This window comes from Stylophora pistillata, chromosome 7 (genome assembly GCF_964205215.1).
Source record: "Stylophora pistillata chromosome 7, jaStyPist1.2, whole genome shotgun sequence".
NCBI classification, from domain to species: domain Eukaryota; kingdom Metazoa; phylum Cnidaria; class Anthozoa; order Scleractinia; family Pocilloporidae; genus Stylophora; species Stylophora pistillata.
Genome location: NC_142525.1, coordinates 1,795,893 through 1,812,148, shown reverse-complemented (window position 1 = coordinate 1,812,148; position 16,256 = coordinate 1,795,893). Strand labels below are relative to the sequence as shown.

General features: G+C 38.8%; 5 protein-coding genes across 6 annotated transcripts in view; 2 read left to right on the top strand and 3 right to left on the bottom strand.

The window, feature by feature from the left end:
• LOC148726082 (uncharacterized) overlaps nt 1–16,256 on the bottom strand; it is a 107,955-nt gene that overhangs the window by 2,377 nt on the left and 89,322 nt on the right. The gene's annotated exons all lie outside the window — the stretch shown is intronic.
• On the top strand, nt 5,373–8,188 carry LOC148726094 (uncharacterized). The gene is made up of 2 exons (XM_088726589.1): nt 5,373–5,711; nt 6,098–8,188. The coding sequence occupies exons 1-2, from the start codon at nt 5,373–5,375 to the stop codon at nt 8,186–8,188; spliced, it is 2,430 nt and encodes an 809-aa protein (XP_088582715.1).
• Nucleotides 8,668–9,900, bottom strand: LOC148726093 (P2X purinoceptor 7-like). The gene is made up of 2 exons (XM_088726674.1): nt 9,524–9,900; nt 8,668–9,085 (listed from the first exon to the last, which is right to left on the bottom strand). Exons 1-2 carry the CDS (start codon nt 9,724–9,726, stop codon nt 8,668–8,670), a joined length of 621 nt encoding a protein of 206 aa, XP_088582800.1. The 5' UTR covers nt 9,727–9,900.
• Nucleotides 11,884–13,984, top strand: LOC148726092 (uncharacterized). Its single transcript, XM_088726679.1, has 2 exons — nt 11,884–12,052; nt 12,192–13,984. Exons 1-2 carry the CDS (start codon nt 12,026–12,028, stop codon nt 12,651–12,653), a joined length of 489 nt encoding a protein of 162 aa, XP_088582805.1. The 5' UTR covers nt 11,884–12,025; the 3' UTR covers nt 12,654–13,984.
• On the bottom strand, nt 13,438–15,941 carry LOC148726091 (uncharacterized). 2 transcript variants are annotated; one of them, XM_088726627.1, is made up of 2 exons: nt 15,752–15,941; nt 13,438–15,393 (listed from the first exon to the last, which is right to left on the bottom strand). In XM_088726627.1, exons 1-2 carry the CDS (start codon nt 15,871–15,873, stop codon nt 14,109–14,111), a joined length of 1,407 nt encoding a protein of 468 aa, XP_088582753.1. In that variant the 5' UTR covers nt 15,874–15,941; the 3' UTR covers nt 13,438–14,108. The 2 variants fall into 2 exon arrangements, with proteins under 2 accessions (XP_088582753.1, XP_088582754.1); XM_088726628.1 differs by having other exon boundaries at nt 13,438–15,390.

Genomic DNA, 16,256 nt, shown 5'->3' with positions numbered 1-16,256 from the left:
CGATATATGATCGACGTCCTTAATAATAAATTTTTCCTTAAAAATATTTCACAAAAAGCAGTTCTCTAAAAAAAAAAAAGAAAAAAAAAAAGAAAAATTCAGTAAACTATCTCTTACTAATAATAATAATAGTAATAATACTTTATCCAATTAAATCACAAAATAAGTAATTTGAAAGAAAAGAAGACACCAGAGGTTAGCCCTATCGAGGGTGTCCATCATACAATTCTTATGATATAAGTTTGGAGAATTTGGTATTGGATCAACTAATAATCCTTCAATTGATATTGTTCTCTTTTCTCATCACTTGTCATCTTGAAACTTTCTTCAATTTGTAAGGAAAACTGACGACTACTCAAACTAGTGTCATTTGATGCGAAATTGCTGTTTACAATCCGACAATCCAGCGACCCACTACTGCTACCAACAGACGACATTGTGTACTTCAAGTTACTGAACCTTTGCCTAATGTCAACTTACTTTCAGTACAACGGTAAGCACTACAAACAGTTACACGACACAGCTATGAGGTCTCCAGTTTCTGTTGTTGTAGCAGAGATTGTAATGGAGAACATCAAGGAACATGCCCTTTTGACTTGCCCACAAACGATACTGCTTTGGTTATGCTACGTTAAGGATATATTCACTGCCATACGACAAAATGAAATCAACGCATTCCACCAACACCTTAACGGACAAAACAGGGGGATACAGTTTACCAGAAAAGTCTAAGAAAATGGCAAACTTCCTTTTCTAGACTGTCTGGTAAGCTGTGACAACAACTCACTACAGACAACAGTTTACAGGAAACTGACACACACTAACAGATTACTAGATGAGTCATCCTACAATCCTACATCACACAAAGCCACAACTATCAGAGATCTAACACGACGCGCGCAACTAGTATGCGACTCAACAGACAGCTCATCCGATGAGAACAAATACCTTTACTGTGTTTCTTCAAAGAACTACAATGATGACTTCATCTGATGAAACACTCACCGACCTACTACTACTACCAAAACAAACGACACCGCAACTCCTACGACTACAGCAACCATACCATGCATAAAAGGCATGTCTGAGAACATCTCGCACATCTTATAACCCTTCAGTATCCGCGTTGCCCACAAATCCATCAGCACTCTACATCAGTTACTAACCAACATTAAAGACAAGGACAAACCAAGGAACAGACTGGGAGCGATTTAAGATCAATTGCTCCAATTGCCAAGCCTCCTACATCAGAGAGAGTAGCAGAAACCTCGCAACAAGACTAACTGAACACAGACAGGCGACGAGGAAAGGTGATGTTAACAATCACATTGCTGAACATCATCGACTTACAAACCACAATATTGACTGGGACTCTGCGCAATGCCTAACCTACAGCACTAAGTACTTTCATCGACTGACTCTGGAAAGCTCGTTTCCCAACTTAGAACAGACTCCCCTAAACAGGTGTTAACTACTACTGGCTCTATACAAATGACTCATTCACGACATTAACATTACAAACAAACCGAAAAGAATGACCTAACTTTACTTACAGATTGAAACAGACCAATCACGACCGACTTACGCCACTTGAGTCTTGCAGCCACTAACATCACGGCAAAACTGACCAATCATTTTACACAAACTGGACTAAGAACATTCTACTGACAACCACTATTCACTTGACTCTGATGATGACTTCCACACAGGTTTTCGAAATGTCAGTCACCACCACTGACAACAGTCCTTCTCACGACTACACTCACCCTGACGATCACACTATAATTTCACATTTTCTTGAAATTGAAAATAAAATTTAAATTGATCTGAGAGTGACTTTTTTCAACAAGAAACATCCATTTCTTTGTAGGCTAAGCCTGAAAATTTAAGTGGTGTCAGTATGCTATAAAATGGGTGGTCAGCCTCAGTTGAGAGTTTTCTCACTTTGTAACCAGGCCTCCCTTTCTGAAAAGCCTTCCTTGGCTTCTCCACCCCTGTCCTGGAACAAAACTCTAGTATTGTTATTCATTTTGCAAGGTAGCACAAAGTACTCTTTAACCCTTAGACTGCCAAGATCTTACTGTTAATTCTCCCCTCTAGCTGCCACACATTTCCTTATAAACTAGTTGTGAGAATTTGATGTTAGATCAGGATAACAACTTCTACCTGCTGAGTTTGATTACTCTCATTACCTGTTTGCTGGATAATGTATGGAAATGATAAGGAGAAGATACATGTTCATCACTTATGGAAGTTAAAGGGTCAGCTTTTTTGATGACCAGAGGAAAAGTACTGGCCTGCATTCCATAAAAGAGTTTTTAATATTCCTTTTCTCCCCTACTGTGATAAGCCTCACATCAAAACGCCTGAAAAATTAATAAGTTCTGGGCTTTCTGTGATCAGTTAACTCTCAACTCTTTACCTTAAAAGATAAACATGTAACTTCTCTCTACAATATCTATACATTGTCTTACAAACGGGTTGTGATAAAAGCCAACTGTATCAGGTAAAGGGAGGTATTGTGACGAAACACTAAATTCTCTTTCATAATTGCAGGGCTGCAAATAACGGCCGGTCAACGAACAATGTCCGGTCAAAATTGGGTACTGTCCGGACAAAGCCTTGGGTGGCCGGACATCTTGTCCGGTCATCTACCGACTCGTTCAAAAAAATTTTAATTTTTAACTGTTTGATAATCACAAGGGACAACAGTCATGTTTCTGAAAGAAAACAAAAAGATTATAAAAGTAGACAAATTAGTGGTCGAGACATTCCCAGCAGTCGCAAATTTCCACGATGTCATCAAGTCCTGTCGCGACTGCAAATCATCACGTCTTCCGTTATTTTATCTACTTTATTTAAGTGTTCCCAGTCAGTAGAGGGTTTTACCTTTGGCTAGATACCATAATTTACTCTTAAATAAAGTGATTGATTGTTTGACTGATTGAATAATAGGAAAGCGCCCTCACGAATAATCTCGCTGCATCGAGAATACTCCAAGTAGCATTTGTTGCAAAGTGCAAAAAGCGAGCAAACGGCTCAAAACCTGGAGAAACTGACCACTCTTAAACTCTAACAAAAATTCACAACTGTAACTTTTAAAAATAGGGCTCTGAGTTGTACTGAAAACAAAAGAGTAGTAAAATTATTAACTTGTAATTTTTCTTGCCAGACCGACTTGGATTCAGTTGTTTTTTAGTTGTGATTACTGTGCAATCTTGGTTCACTATTGCGAGAATTCCGACTATTAAAATTTGTCCGGCCAAAAAAAGGTAGTGTCCGAGCAAAAGCATGTTTGACCGGACAACGTGACCGGCGACTGCTCGTTCGTTATTTGCAGCCTCGTAATTGACAAAAAAAATGTATAGTACCCAGAGAAGACAATTACTTAATAAGATCTTGTACTTTACCTGTAGGAAAAAGAAGTTCAGGTCAGGCAAAAAATGGATGAAATCAAAGGAAAGCTTACAGACAAGTCTCATGAGGTGCTTCAAAAGTGGGAAGAAAAGTCACGCGACTTTATAGGCAGCTTTATTGATATGTTTGGAAGGGATGGTCGATTAGTAACCTTGGTGAAGTCTTTCTCTGAAACAAACATTTTTCAAGAGGAAGAGAACAATTGAATGGCGCCTCTAAAAGTGATAAAACTTTCTATTACTCTTGAGCAGTTATGTCCCTTATTCTAAGCATGACTGTTAAAAGGAACCTTCAACTTGTAGAGCAATCCTTTTACCTGCTGAATTTCAAGAATTCTGAGCAATTTCAGGGGTTAATATGAGGTATAACAAGCAGTAAAGTTTACCCGTTATCACGCAAAAAGGAGAACACTGTCAAGAACATGCACTGCCAAGGACAGATGACCTATCCCATAAAATTCAGTCTAACAAGACCAAAGATTCTTTTATTTTTTTGTGTTTGTCTGTGCCTTCTTTAATTGTTATAATAACTAATTATTTGATAGCAAAATACTTTGTTGGTAAAACTCAGGAATTTCAGTTTTAAAAGATTAGTAAATTATGGTAATAAATTGTAAAAAGATTCATTAGAAAGATTTATAAATGAAAAGAATTTTAAAAATATGTAGAATTTTGTAGTTTCAGCTTGTGAATATATTTAATCCAATGGTGAATGTCACCTCACTTTCTACCTTTTTATTTAATCTTGGTTAATATTTTTTTCAGTTGACTTTTCCATGTAATCTGATCTGTTAACCCTAACCCAAGAGATCAATAAAACCTCTTTTTATTGCTTTTATGTTTTGTTTTCTGACAAAATTAAAATTAATCTTTAAACTATTTATACTAAAACCCACTCTAAACTACGGTACCTTTGTAAATTATTGTAGAAATATCCACAGACATAAATTGAATCCTTGGGCATTTGATGAAGTTTTAAAACTAGAAAAAAACTAATTTTAATTCTGCTTGAAGCTACAATTTTAAAGTTGCAAGGAGAGTGAATTTTGACCACTATGCAGATAATTTTACTTAAATTGACATAACTGCTCATCAGTAATCTATACCTGAAGTCAATAAATGAAAATTCATGAAGGATTGGAAAAAAAAGCCTCATCTTAGTTTCATTGTAATTTTGTGGTAAACTCTAAACATTAAATTAAATGTTAAAATTAACCTTATTTAAGTAAAGTTGCTGAATTTGAATTGTTAGCAAATGAATTCCCTACCAGTACTTTTTTAAAATTTAAAATACATTTTTTTGAAATCCAAATGGTATTACCATAATCTCTTTAAACTTTTCATTCCTTGGTCGCTTCTATGAAAAGACCTGTGTTAACAACTGTCAAGTCATTACTTCTATTAAAAGGTACTTCTGAATTAAAATAATAACAAATACATAATTTTGTTTGTTGATATAAGGATTAACATTTGCTTTTTAAATTATGTGTGATCAGTTACTTAGTGAACAAAATCAAAGTAACTATCTTTTGATATTCATGTTTGCTAAGGGAGATGATTTCCCTTTTTAAAAATTGGTCAATAATTTTGGTCAATAATTTTGGGCAAAAAGGTGGCCCAGCATAAATATTTTTTAATTTCTTGTTGGTTAAAGGGGAACTCCGGGGTATTTTTGAAGTAATTTTGTATTATTGACCTGTTTCTTCTGTCTCGATTTTTGGTAACCCTTTTTGCTAGCCGTTCGTTTTAACGTAAATATGTTTCCTAAAGTGAGAACGAAAAACGCGATTAGAATTCCGCCATCTTGGATGTTTATGAGCCGTATTAAATTGGTCAGCAGTACCCTGTTGCGTCAGATCGTCAATACCCTTTTCGCAGGACTTTCTAAAAGTAATAACACTTCGCACTGATACGTTTTTGAGATTGTAAAGCTAGTTTATTTTTAAGTTCGACGAAATGGTGAACTGCTGTGTTCCTGGATGTACCAATTACTCTGCTAAGACAACAAATGTGAGCTTCCATAAGATTCCATCGGATAAACAGCGGAGGAAAGCATGGCTGGAGAGAATTCGTCGCTTGAATATGCCGCTCTTACAATACAGCTATGTCTGTAGTGATCACTTCTCGGCAAGCTGTTTTCAGTGGAATCTTCAAGCGAAGATCGCTGGGCAAAAGTATAAACGCCGGCTAAAGGAGGATGCTGTGCCTTCTATATTTGACTATGCTTCACAATCTACTAAAAAGAGACCCCGATTGTCAAGCGAAAATCGCCGCGATCGACGAATGCATCAAGAAGTTGGTTAAAGTTTTTGTTTTAATTATTGCCATTTACGAGGTGATTTATTCAACCCAATATGTTACGATTTCTCACTCTCTGTGAATAAGAAAGGACCGTAATCTCATTCAAATAATTATATAGAAGGGCTTTGACCGACGACAGAGCATTTCTCCGCACCGAATTACAAAACGAGGTTGATAATAATTATTTATCTTGCTCCATGCATCTTCATACGTAATTGTACCTCCTCGACGCTAAAAATTCCCCATTTTGGACTATAAAACGGGCTTACTTTTTGTCCTCTCTGGATCAGGGGCTAGATATATAAATTTACATAAGTATTTTTCCAAAAGAAATAAAGTTTCCATAACAAACGAAGTATACTGTCATTGTTTCGTATCAGGATGTCGCGGAATTACTGGCCGCTACAAACGATCAGAATGCTTCCACAGAAGGAGTATTAAGTAATGAGGAAGTTGTTGTTTGTGAAAATTCAGAATCCTTCTCTTGGAGTCCAACGAAGTGCGATGTTGGAATTCAGTGCTGTCTTCAACCTCTTATCCTCAAAAGTAAGGCAATACAAACAGAGTTTGAAGATGCTGCCATGACTACTAGAGTTAGGACTAAGTCTCCCCATCCGACCCAGGCAAATGCAACCGAAAATGTTTCCCTACCGATAGATGAAAATACAACTGGCATTTTTCCTCTTTCAAAAACTTCATTCATTAATGCTGAAGGATGGAAAGTTAACAATGATCATAATTATGCTATGCATGCTCCCCCATATGTAGTCTTTCCTACTTATGAAGATGACAGTTTCAGTGTTACCTCATGGCCCCCTCTGCCTGAGGTGGAAGTTGTGATACCTAACATTGTTACCAAAGAGAATGAGATGGATGAAAGTGATGATGACAGTGATTATGAGGATGATGACTTTGAGGACCCAAATTGGCATTTGCCACTACATGTAAATAGTTTCACCAGAGAGGATGTCAAGGATGACACATTATTTGAAGAAGAATCCAAGAGAGACTACATTACCCCAGACTCTGAAAAGAAATATGTTGTCTTTGAATCATCTATAAATAAATTGCTGAAAAGGTGCCCCAGTTGTGGAGATATAATAATCGATTGTGAAAGGAAAACAAGTGGTAGCATGTTATCAGTTCAACTGAGTTGTAACAGTGGCCATACAGTAAAGTGGGATTCACAGCCAGTAGTCAAACAGAAAACCCTGGGAAATCTATTGTTGTCTGCTGCTATTTTGTTTACAGGTAATACTTTTACTGCAATCAGCCAGTGGGCATCATGCTTTAATCTTCAATTTTTCAGTGAAAGTGCCTTTTATGACACACAGAAAAAGTACTTGTTCCCTGTTATTCATGAGGCATGGGAAGCTGAAAGTAGGAGGCAAATGGAGATTCTCACTGCCAGGGGTGTTGTTAATCTTAATGGCGATGGTCGCTGTGACAGTCCAGGCCATTCTGCAAAGTATGGCACTTACACTTTTATGGATGAGGACACTGGTAATGTGGTGGCATTTCAGGTGGTTCAAGTCACTGAGGTCACATCTTCTAATGCAATGGAGAAAGAAGGATTTACAAGGTGCATAGAAATGCTTGAAGGAAAAGATATCACCATCAGTAGGATTGCAACAGATCGCCATGTCTCTATCACCAGTTCCATGGCCAAAGATCACCCAAACATCAAACACCAATATGATGTGTGGCATCTCTCCAAGTGGGTGGTAAAGAAGCTGACTCATAAGGCAAAACAAAGGGGATGTGAGGGCCTCTCACCATGGATACAATCAATCTCAAACCACCTATGGTGGTCTGCTGCAACCTGCAATGGTAATGTTTTGGCTCTTCAAGAAAAATGGAAGTCACTCTTAAATCACATCTGTAATAAGCACATCTGGTCAGGAAATACTCATTTCCACCAATGCTGTCATCAACAAATTTCTCCCTCTGAAGCCAAGAAAGTCAGTTGGCTTAAGCCAAACAGTCAAGCTTTCTTAGCTTTAGAGGAAGTGGTCCTAAACACTAAATTGTTGAAGGATATTGCTAAGATTACTGACTTCTGCCACACAGGTAGATTAGAGGTATATCACTCCATGATGCTTAAGTATTGCCCTAAACGTGAGCATTTCTCATACCAGGGCATGGTTGCTAGGACCCAGCTTGCTGCTATTGACAATAATCACAACACTGGCCGTAGACAAGCTGTAATAAAGTCTGGAGCACAGGAAGGCCTGGCACGCTACAAACTTTGCTTTCCCAAGGCAAACAAGCGATGGGTTGTAAAACCCGTAACTGAAAAGAAATCCTACGAATATTTGAGAGATTTACTCGCTCAGGTTGTTCAACGATGTGAAGCGGGAAACAGAATTGCTCAGCCAATACCTGTTCTTTTACCGAGAAATATAGCTGCAGAGCCAACACCTCCGAAGGCAGACATCATTGATAACCATTGTTCAAGATTTAATAGGTAAATTAAAAGCCACAAAGAATGTGTTTGTTTAGTGATTTAGCTCAAAGGGATTCTCATATATATTCAAATTTTTTGTTTAAAAACTATATATTAAAGACATACTAGTTTACAGTTGTCAGAAGGAGCCCGGAGGTTGTTCATAGAAGTAGGAGAAACTAGATAGCTCTTCTTTAATAATCAACTCATTGATTTACTTTAGGTGATTGCATGCAATACAATATTCCATCACAAATCTCTATAGTTGAGAGAAGCACTTGTGTTCATCATTGGCAATTATATTTAAAGAAAAATTAATGAACTAACAAATGGAGCATATCACAAACAGAGTATTGGAAGGAGTAATGCAAAAATAACTAATTTTCTTATTGTGTAATCAGGCCTTTGTAGAAGGGTTCAATGGATTGTAAAATATATTATTGTACAACTATGTACATCGTGTCACTGCTTTAGTTTATATGTAAGATAAAACTTTTCATCAAATCATTCGTCAGCATATCGAAAACCTTCAAAGGCAAACTCTTCTTCTGGCCCTGGTGGAGGATAAAAGTTTCGTATACACATAACTGCACATGATGGTAGAACTACCCTGATTTCCTTGCCCAGTATTCCCCAGCACCACCGAGCCAGCTGTCTGTAGGCAATATGTCGAAATAATTTATGTTCAGGGCCATCGTATGGATCTTTGTACTGTTGCTTGTACTGATACCAGGCAGTCTGTAGGACCCACCTGTTTATGCAAACTGGATGAAAACCTGAATGCTGCGTAATGCATTTTGGTTCCTCTTGACATTCACCACTAGTTACTGCCGCAATAATTTTTTTTTTCACTGCCGTTATTTCCTGACAGCAAGTACAGGCCTCCACTCTTCCCATAACCTGACAGTTCTCACACGAACACCTAGATTTTAGAAAATGCTCCGCGGTTAAAAAAAAAACTGACGCTGTCTCAGGGAATGAAATTTGTATTTAGGCTCTTGGATTACATATTTTTATCGGTATGGACAGTGTATAAAGTATTCACTTACTTATACGTAGTTTGTACAAGGAAAAATAAATGCTGGTCCGAACGGGGATTTTGGGATCCTACCGCTTAGATCTTGTCAGTACTATTACAATCTTGACCTCGAAAGCGACACTGAAAGCTTTGAATCGTACACACACTGCATGAAATGAATGGTCTACTTAGTCGTACTGCAGAGCCAAATAAAACAAAATACCAAAAAAAAGGTACACACCTGAGTTAAGTATCTTTTATTCGTTCTCTTTTTGTACGAATAAACTGAAAGCAGTACATGCACATTATCGTATGAAAACATCGCAGTCGCATGTTACATACCAGTCAGAATTTTTCAGTCGCGGATTTGTGTTTTCCTCCTCGCTTTCCTCGCCCGAGATGCTCTCGTTATCGCTCACGCTTTTATCTGAGTTCCTGCGTGGCTCAAACTGATAAGGCTGAATGGAAAAGGTATTCGTAGCACTTTCTTCGTCGTTAAAACTATCGTTAATACGGGCAGACCCGGATAAATCCATATTTCGCATGTACACTAAACAAGTCCACACCTTCGAATCTCGCCAGGATCATATTTCTTGACTATTTGACGTCATACGAATACACGCTGACCAATTCTGAGCAGGCAGTTACCTTTCAAGATGGCGGAATTCTAATCGCGTTTTCGCTCTCACTTCAGAAAACATAACTAGGTTAAAACTAACGGCTAGCAAAAAAGGTTATCAGAAATCGAAACAGAAATAACAGGCCAATAATGCAAAATTCCTTCACAAATACCCCTGCGTTCCCCTTTAAATGGACTGCTTTTTTTTCATTCTTGTTACAAGAAATTTTATGGATTCTTTCCATGTTTATTCCTCTTTTATGCCGTATATATACCAACATGCAAATATTTCAGCTATTTGAATTTTTATTTTGCTTGTGCTCCACAGAACCAGCTAATTGGCAAAGGCAAGGACACTATATTTGATGCAGGGGCACGAATTAAGGGGGCCGGTGTCAGAATAGAAAGGGCTCTGTCGCCTGGACGAAACATAGACCCACTGCTGGATGTATCTCCATCTTGTTCCACTTCGTCATCACCCAAAGTTCCTCGCCTGTCTTTTGAGTCAGAACTTAGTGATGATGACGATGATGGCATTGATGATGGTAGTAACATGCCAATTTAAACGATTTAGATATAAACACTATCTCAAATTCAAATAACTGCAAGTTATTTTTCATTATTAATAGCAATTGATCAACAAAATTGAATGATTAAATATACTATTATTTTTTTATAATTCTGTTTTTGGTGATGAAGAAGAGAATCATTAACTTCCTCTCCAGATTTTTTTGGCATCTAGTTGGCACGCTGAGATAGATATGGATGTACCACTAAGCATGAAAAGTGTAAGTAAAGAAAGGAAAGCAAAAGAATGCAGCAGTTAACCTTAACACATGTCTAAAACATTGTGCCCTTATCAAAAACAATATGCACTAAAAACATTTACCAGATGAGGGTAATTTTTACCCGAATTGACCAAACAGAGTGCTTTGTTTGTTTCAGTTTCCCGCCGGGTAAAGTTTATCCTAGTGGGGTAAACTTACCATTACCAATTCGCTCGTTAGAGCCCTTCTATGGGCTGTATCGACGCAAAATAATTACATTCTTTCGATTGTGCCTCCTTAGAATCGAATTTCGCGATTTGGAGTTGAAAAAGGTGCAAAACCGATCAGCTTATATCTAGGAAGGCGCGCTTTTGGATTTGTCGGGATTCGAAAATTGACACTCCTTTGTTTGTAAAGTCATGTCTGTTTTACCTTTATGATAAAATATTGTTGACATGAAGGTGTTTTATTGACAGGTTTTAGGTGACAAGGGTCGCTTTGCATTCAACAAAAATCACAGGTTCAAAATGTCGGTATTTTCGCTGGCCGAATGGAACGCGTCCGACCGTATCTAAGAGGGTACACTAAAAACGTATTCCTAAATTTTTGAAAACTAATCGCGGAACTTTTCCCGTTCCATTCGATTTCTGACCGGAAATCTCGAAAATTTAAGTCAAATGGAAAGCGCCCACCGTGACACATGTAATCGTTAACCATCTTGGTGACACATCTAATCTTTAACCATCTTGGTGCCACGTCACGCTCTGAAACCTGCTGAGATGTTTGTTGATTCCACGAAAGAGGAATCAACAAACATCTCAAGATTGTCACTGTAGCCTATACCATTTTTAAGTTCTGGAATTACTCAAGTTCTAAAATGTCATATTGGAGAACGAGGTGACGAGCGTGTACGGCACTTTCTAATTCCCATTGTTTTTTACTTCCTTTTGTTGACTGCTCGGACAATAGTCGAAATGTGAAGGTGTAGTCTGATCGTCCGGGTGAGTGCACTCCTGAGAAGGACTGTTGTCGGTGGTAGTGACTAACGTTTCGACAACCTGTGCGGAAGTCATCATCAGAGTCAAGTGAATGATTGTTGTCAGTAGAATGTTCATATTCCAGTTCGTGTAAAATGATCGGTTGGTTTTGCCGTGATGTTATTGGCTGTAAGACTCAAGTGACGTAAGTCGGTCGTGATTGGTCTGTTTCGATCTGTCGGTAAAGTGAGGTCGTTCTTTTTCGGTCGTTTGTGATGTTTATGTCGTGAATGAGTCGTTTATATGGAGTCCTAAAGTGTGACGTCACGTTGCCATGGCGTCTTTATCGATATGCTCACTCGTTTCTTTCTTTTCTGGAGAGCAGAAATCGCTTGATCGCGGAGAAAACCACTTCAAATCCGACCATGTCCAAAGCTTTATTTATTCCAGGGGAGTTATCAAAGGTGAAGTCCAAGCAAGCATGAAAAATAAGGACTACAAAGTCACAGTAAGTTGCCAATTTGGGATCACAACACGTATGTTCAATTCGAAGAACTCCCAACCCCGATTTCACCTCCAATTTAATGTTTATATTGCGGAATATATATTGCAACTTACGTGTCTGTTTCGAATTATCTTTTTATCAGATTTATCTCGATGAAAACCTTGAAATAAAAAACACAGAATGCGAGTGTCCTCGCGGCGAGTTCAAGTGCAGTCACGCGGCAGCCATATTTATTTGTGGCATCCATAACCTTAGCAGGACGGACCTGGAATGCCAATGGAAACGAAAGCGAAAGGCAGAAAGCGTACAGTCTGCAAGCCAGATGTTTCCAGCGCCACCGAAGAAGAAGGATTACAGCCCTTTGGCGCGCGATCCTAGCCGAGAAGATCGGATGTGGCTGTACAGCGAACTAAAGCGCTATGGCAAATTTACAGGGACCTGCTGGATCTTGAGTCCCGAACCACAACCTGCTACCCCTCTCTTGATCAAGACGATTGAGGATATCATTTACTCAGAAGGTTTCCTTATGGCATCTACGAAGGAAAAACAATTAGAGTACTTGATTGAGAATGCCAAAGTAGAGGAGCTAGCTAGAGAACCATAAATGTTGTGAGCACCCTCACGGCTGGCCAGCGAAACAGCCCTGCATGGCACCAAGCTCGTAGAGGCCGCCTGACTGCTAGTAATTTTGGCTCCGTCCTCCAGGCAAAAAGAGTTACACCGTCTCTTATCAAGCGACTACTTGGGGAATACAACTTGAATGGAGTTAAAGCAATTGCATGGGGACAGGACAATGAGACTGAGGCCCTGAAGTCCTTCACCAACATCACAGACTTTACACCTGTACAGACCGGCCTTTGGCTACTCGAGTCGGGAGTTCTGGGTGCTTCCCCTGATGGACTTGTGGGAGACAACTCGGTGATTGAGTGTAAGTGCCCCTACACACATCGAAATGCGACAATCAAGGAAGCTTGTGGGCACAAAGACTTTTACTTGGAGGAGAAGGAAGGGAATTATACGCTGTCTACCACACATGTTTACTGGCATCAGTGTCAAGGCCAGATGTTCCTGACAAAGCGCAAATTCTGCTACTTTGTTGTATGGACCACAAAGGATAGTGTTGTTATCAAGATTGAATGAGATGAATCTTGGGAGCACAATATTACTATCTTGAGTGATTTTTACTTTCATCAACTATTCCCAAAGATTACCGAGGGAGAACTTTGAAAAGTGGTGCACAGATGCTGGACATAATCAAAGTGGGGGGGGAGGGGGGGGAGTGGGAGCTAATGTAAATAGGCAGTAGCTAATGTTAAAAGGTATTTTTTTAAATTTCATACATTAATTTCTTAATATAACATTACATATTCTACACTCAGATAGAGACACAAGATAAAGAACCCACATTTTTCCATTTAGCATAGTAACTTAATAATAAATTACATTCTTCCTGAAAGCAAGCTTAAACAATTTTTTTTTGCAACCAATGGCTACTGGTAGCTGGTAACACTTATCCTGGTTACTCAACAGGGCCCAGGTGCATAAAACTTATGCCACGTTTAAGTAGGCTTGGATAGCAATGCAAAGGGAAGGGGAGGGAGCCAAAACAAAATCCATGCAGCACAGGTTATTTTTTCTGACTACCTCTCACCATCCCTTAAAGCTAATTTAAGTGTGGCTTTAGTTTTATACACCTGGACTCAGGCTCCCAGCTTCACAGACACAAAAGTAAAACCTTTCAGCCAGCACGACTTTCACACTTGGAACTACTGGACGAAAGAATTCCATACTGGTCACATGCCCCTGACCTGGATTTAGTTGAAATGACAATTTAAGAATGTCACTGGATTTCATTATAATCTATTTTCACAGAACACATAGTAGTTTGTATTAATGAACATAAAGGAGATGAATATCAGAAAAATGTAAAACTGACCACATCATATTTTTGACCAAAGCTATGTCAATACCATTTGATCTGTTACAGTAGGGCTTCTAGTAATACAAAAATAATATTAAAAACTCATTGTACTATAATTTAGTTCAAAAAAAGTTCTATTCAGTCAAATTCAAAGTCTTCGCAGCCATCCTTGATCAATGGATACTGCAAATTAACAAGAGCTGAGCACAGTTGGCATAGCTTGTCAGCATGGCACCTCAAAAATGCTGGGATGAAGCCAAGGATGCGAAAACTCTTAAGTCTTGCATTTGCACGCTCTACGTGGATGCGACATCGAGCTATTGATTTTGTCGCCCTTGCCTCACTCTCTGTAAACTTTCCATTGTTGAGAAATGGTGGTATGTTCACTGAAACACCTCTTGGAACTACATCGCTGATGAGAAAACCTTTGTCTGCCAGAACAAGATCACCAGCACTCAAATGTTTCCAAAACCCAGACTCTTTAACCATGACCTTGTCACTGACTGAGCCAGGAAAAAGATCACTAACATAGGTTATAACTCCATTTGGGGCAACCCCTATAATGACTTTGAAAGAGTTCATTCCCCTGTAGCTGGAATTTGTAGCATTCTGCTGGGACATGAGCTTAGGTGTAGCAATTTCAATGTCTGTACAATCAATCACAATGCGGCAACTGCTGTACTCAGTGAAAGAGGATGGCAAACACATCTTGTTCTTTTCTCTAGATGGCACGGTTGTCATGATGTCTTTGAACAGGAGAGAATGCAAAACATGGACAAAAGTTAGTACTATGTTAGCAACAGTTGCAACACTGCATGAAAACAACTGGGCTAAATGTAGATTGGTATAATTTTGTTTCAGTTTCATCAGAGTGATAAATATCTGGTCCTCAAGTGTGATCCCCTCAACCTTCCATCCAGCATAATAGTTTATTTCACCCTTGAATCTTGAAACATATCCCACAACAATATCAAGAACATCCTTAGTGGGTAGACCTGTCTCCATCCGTATCACCTCAGGGCTCAAGCTCTTAGCAGAGTAGTGTGCACTATAGTAACTTGACATTTCCTTGTGTTTAGCAAGTTCTGTTGAAGTCATATCAAGCTCTATTGACAGCAGAGCTTCTTTGGAACTTGTCTTTTCCTCTTGTGAGCATTCAGTGGAACATGGTTCAGAGTTCTCTTTAATCTCTTCAAGCACAGATGCTACAGTTGGTAATTTCGTGGGCTCGGCAGACACTTTCCGTTTTTTCTTGGGGGTAGGTGTACTGGGAGGTGTTGGTCCTGTACCTGGCAGCAAGTCCAAACTATCAAACAGCTTGTGCCTGTTTCTGTCACTGATGGTTGGCATATTTTCTTTTCGCCCATCTTTAAAGTGACAACTGCAAAGTCGCGAATGTTTGCTGGGCTTTCTATCTCCTCTCCTATAACAGAAAAAGACAGAAGCAGTTACTATACTTGCGCTTAAAAAACCCAAAGTTTAGTTGGTCACATGCTTAACCTTGTAGTCTAAGACGTGAATGCGAAGCGAGTATTTCTCTGAGCTTGTTACTTAATACTAGTTAGTGTAAAAGCTTTGATACTCACAACTATCATATAGTTTTTTAGTAACTAAATAATCTTAGATCAAGACTGAAGACAAGGAAAGGCAAAGCCGCGAGAAAACAAATAAGACAAGAAAGAGAAACAGCTAATCGTGAATCAGTTTGAGATAAAAAAAAAAAACAGCTATTTCTATCGATGGTACAGCATCGAAATATATATTTTTCGAAAAATACTCACCTTACAAATGATATCCACTTATCATAGAGTGTTTTATGTTTTTTCTGGTCTGGAAACGAAAAGAATCGGCAGCAGTGGCTTTCAGATGTGTGATTGCAATCTGGATGAAAACACTGGCCCATCGCAAACTTCGTCTCCGTTGCGTTTTGACTCGAATTATTGCTCACCAGGTGCTTTTGTCCGCTTGTTATACTCTTCAATAGTAAGGCCAAAGGTTATCTTGATTCTCTTTATCTTATTTCTATTATTGGAGGATAAAATGCGCTATTATACCTCTTGAAGTGCTCAAGGTCAACGACAATGTGTCACGCTAGGGACGCCATATTGGTTTGTTTAGACCACAGAATTCCGGTGCTATGGAAACGTGACGTAAGCACTTTAGGACTCTATGGAGCGGGTAGTTGTTGACATCTGTTTAGGGGAGTCTGTTCTAAGTTAGTAAACCAGCTTTCCAGAGTCAGTCGTTGAAAATAGTCAGTGCTGTAGGCTAGGCATTGCGCTGAGT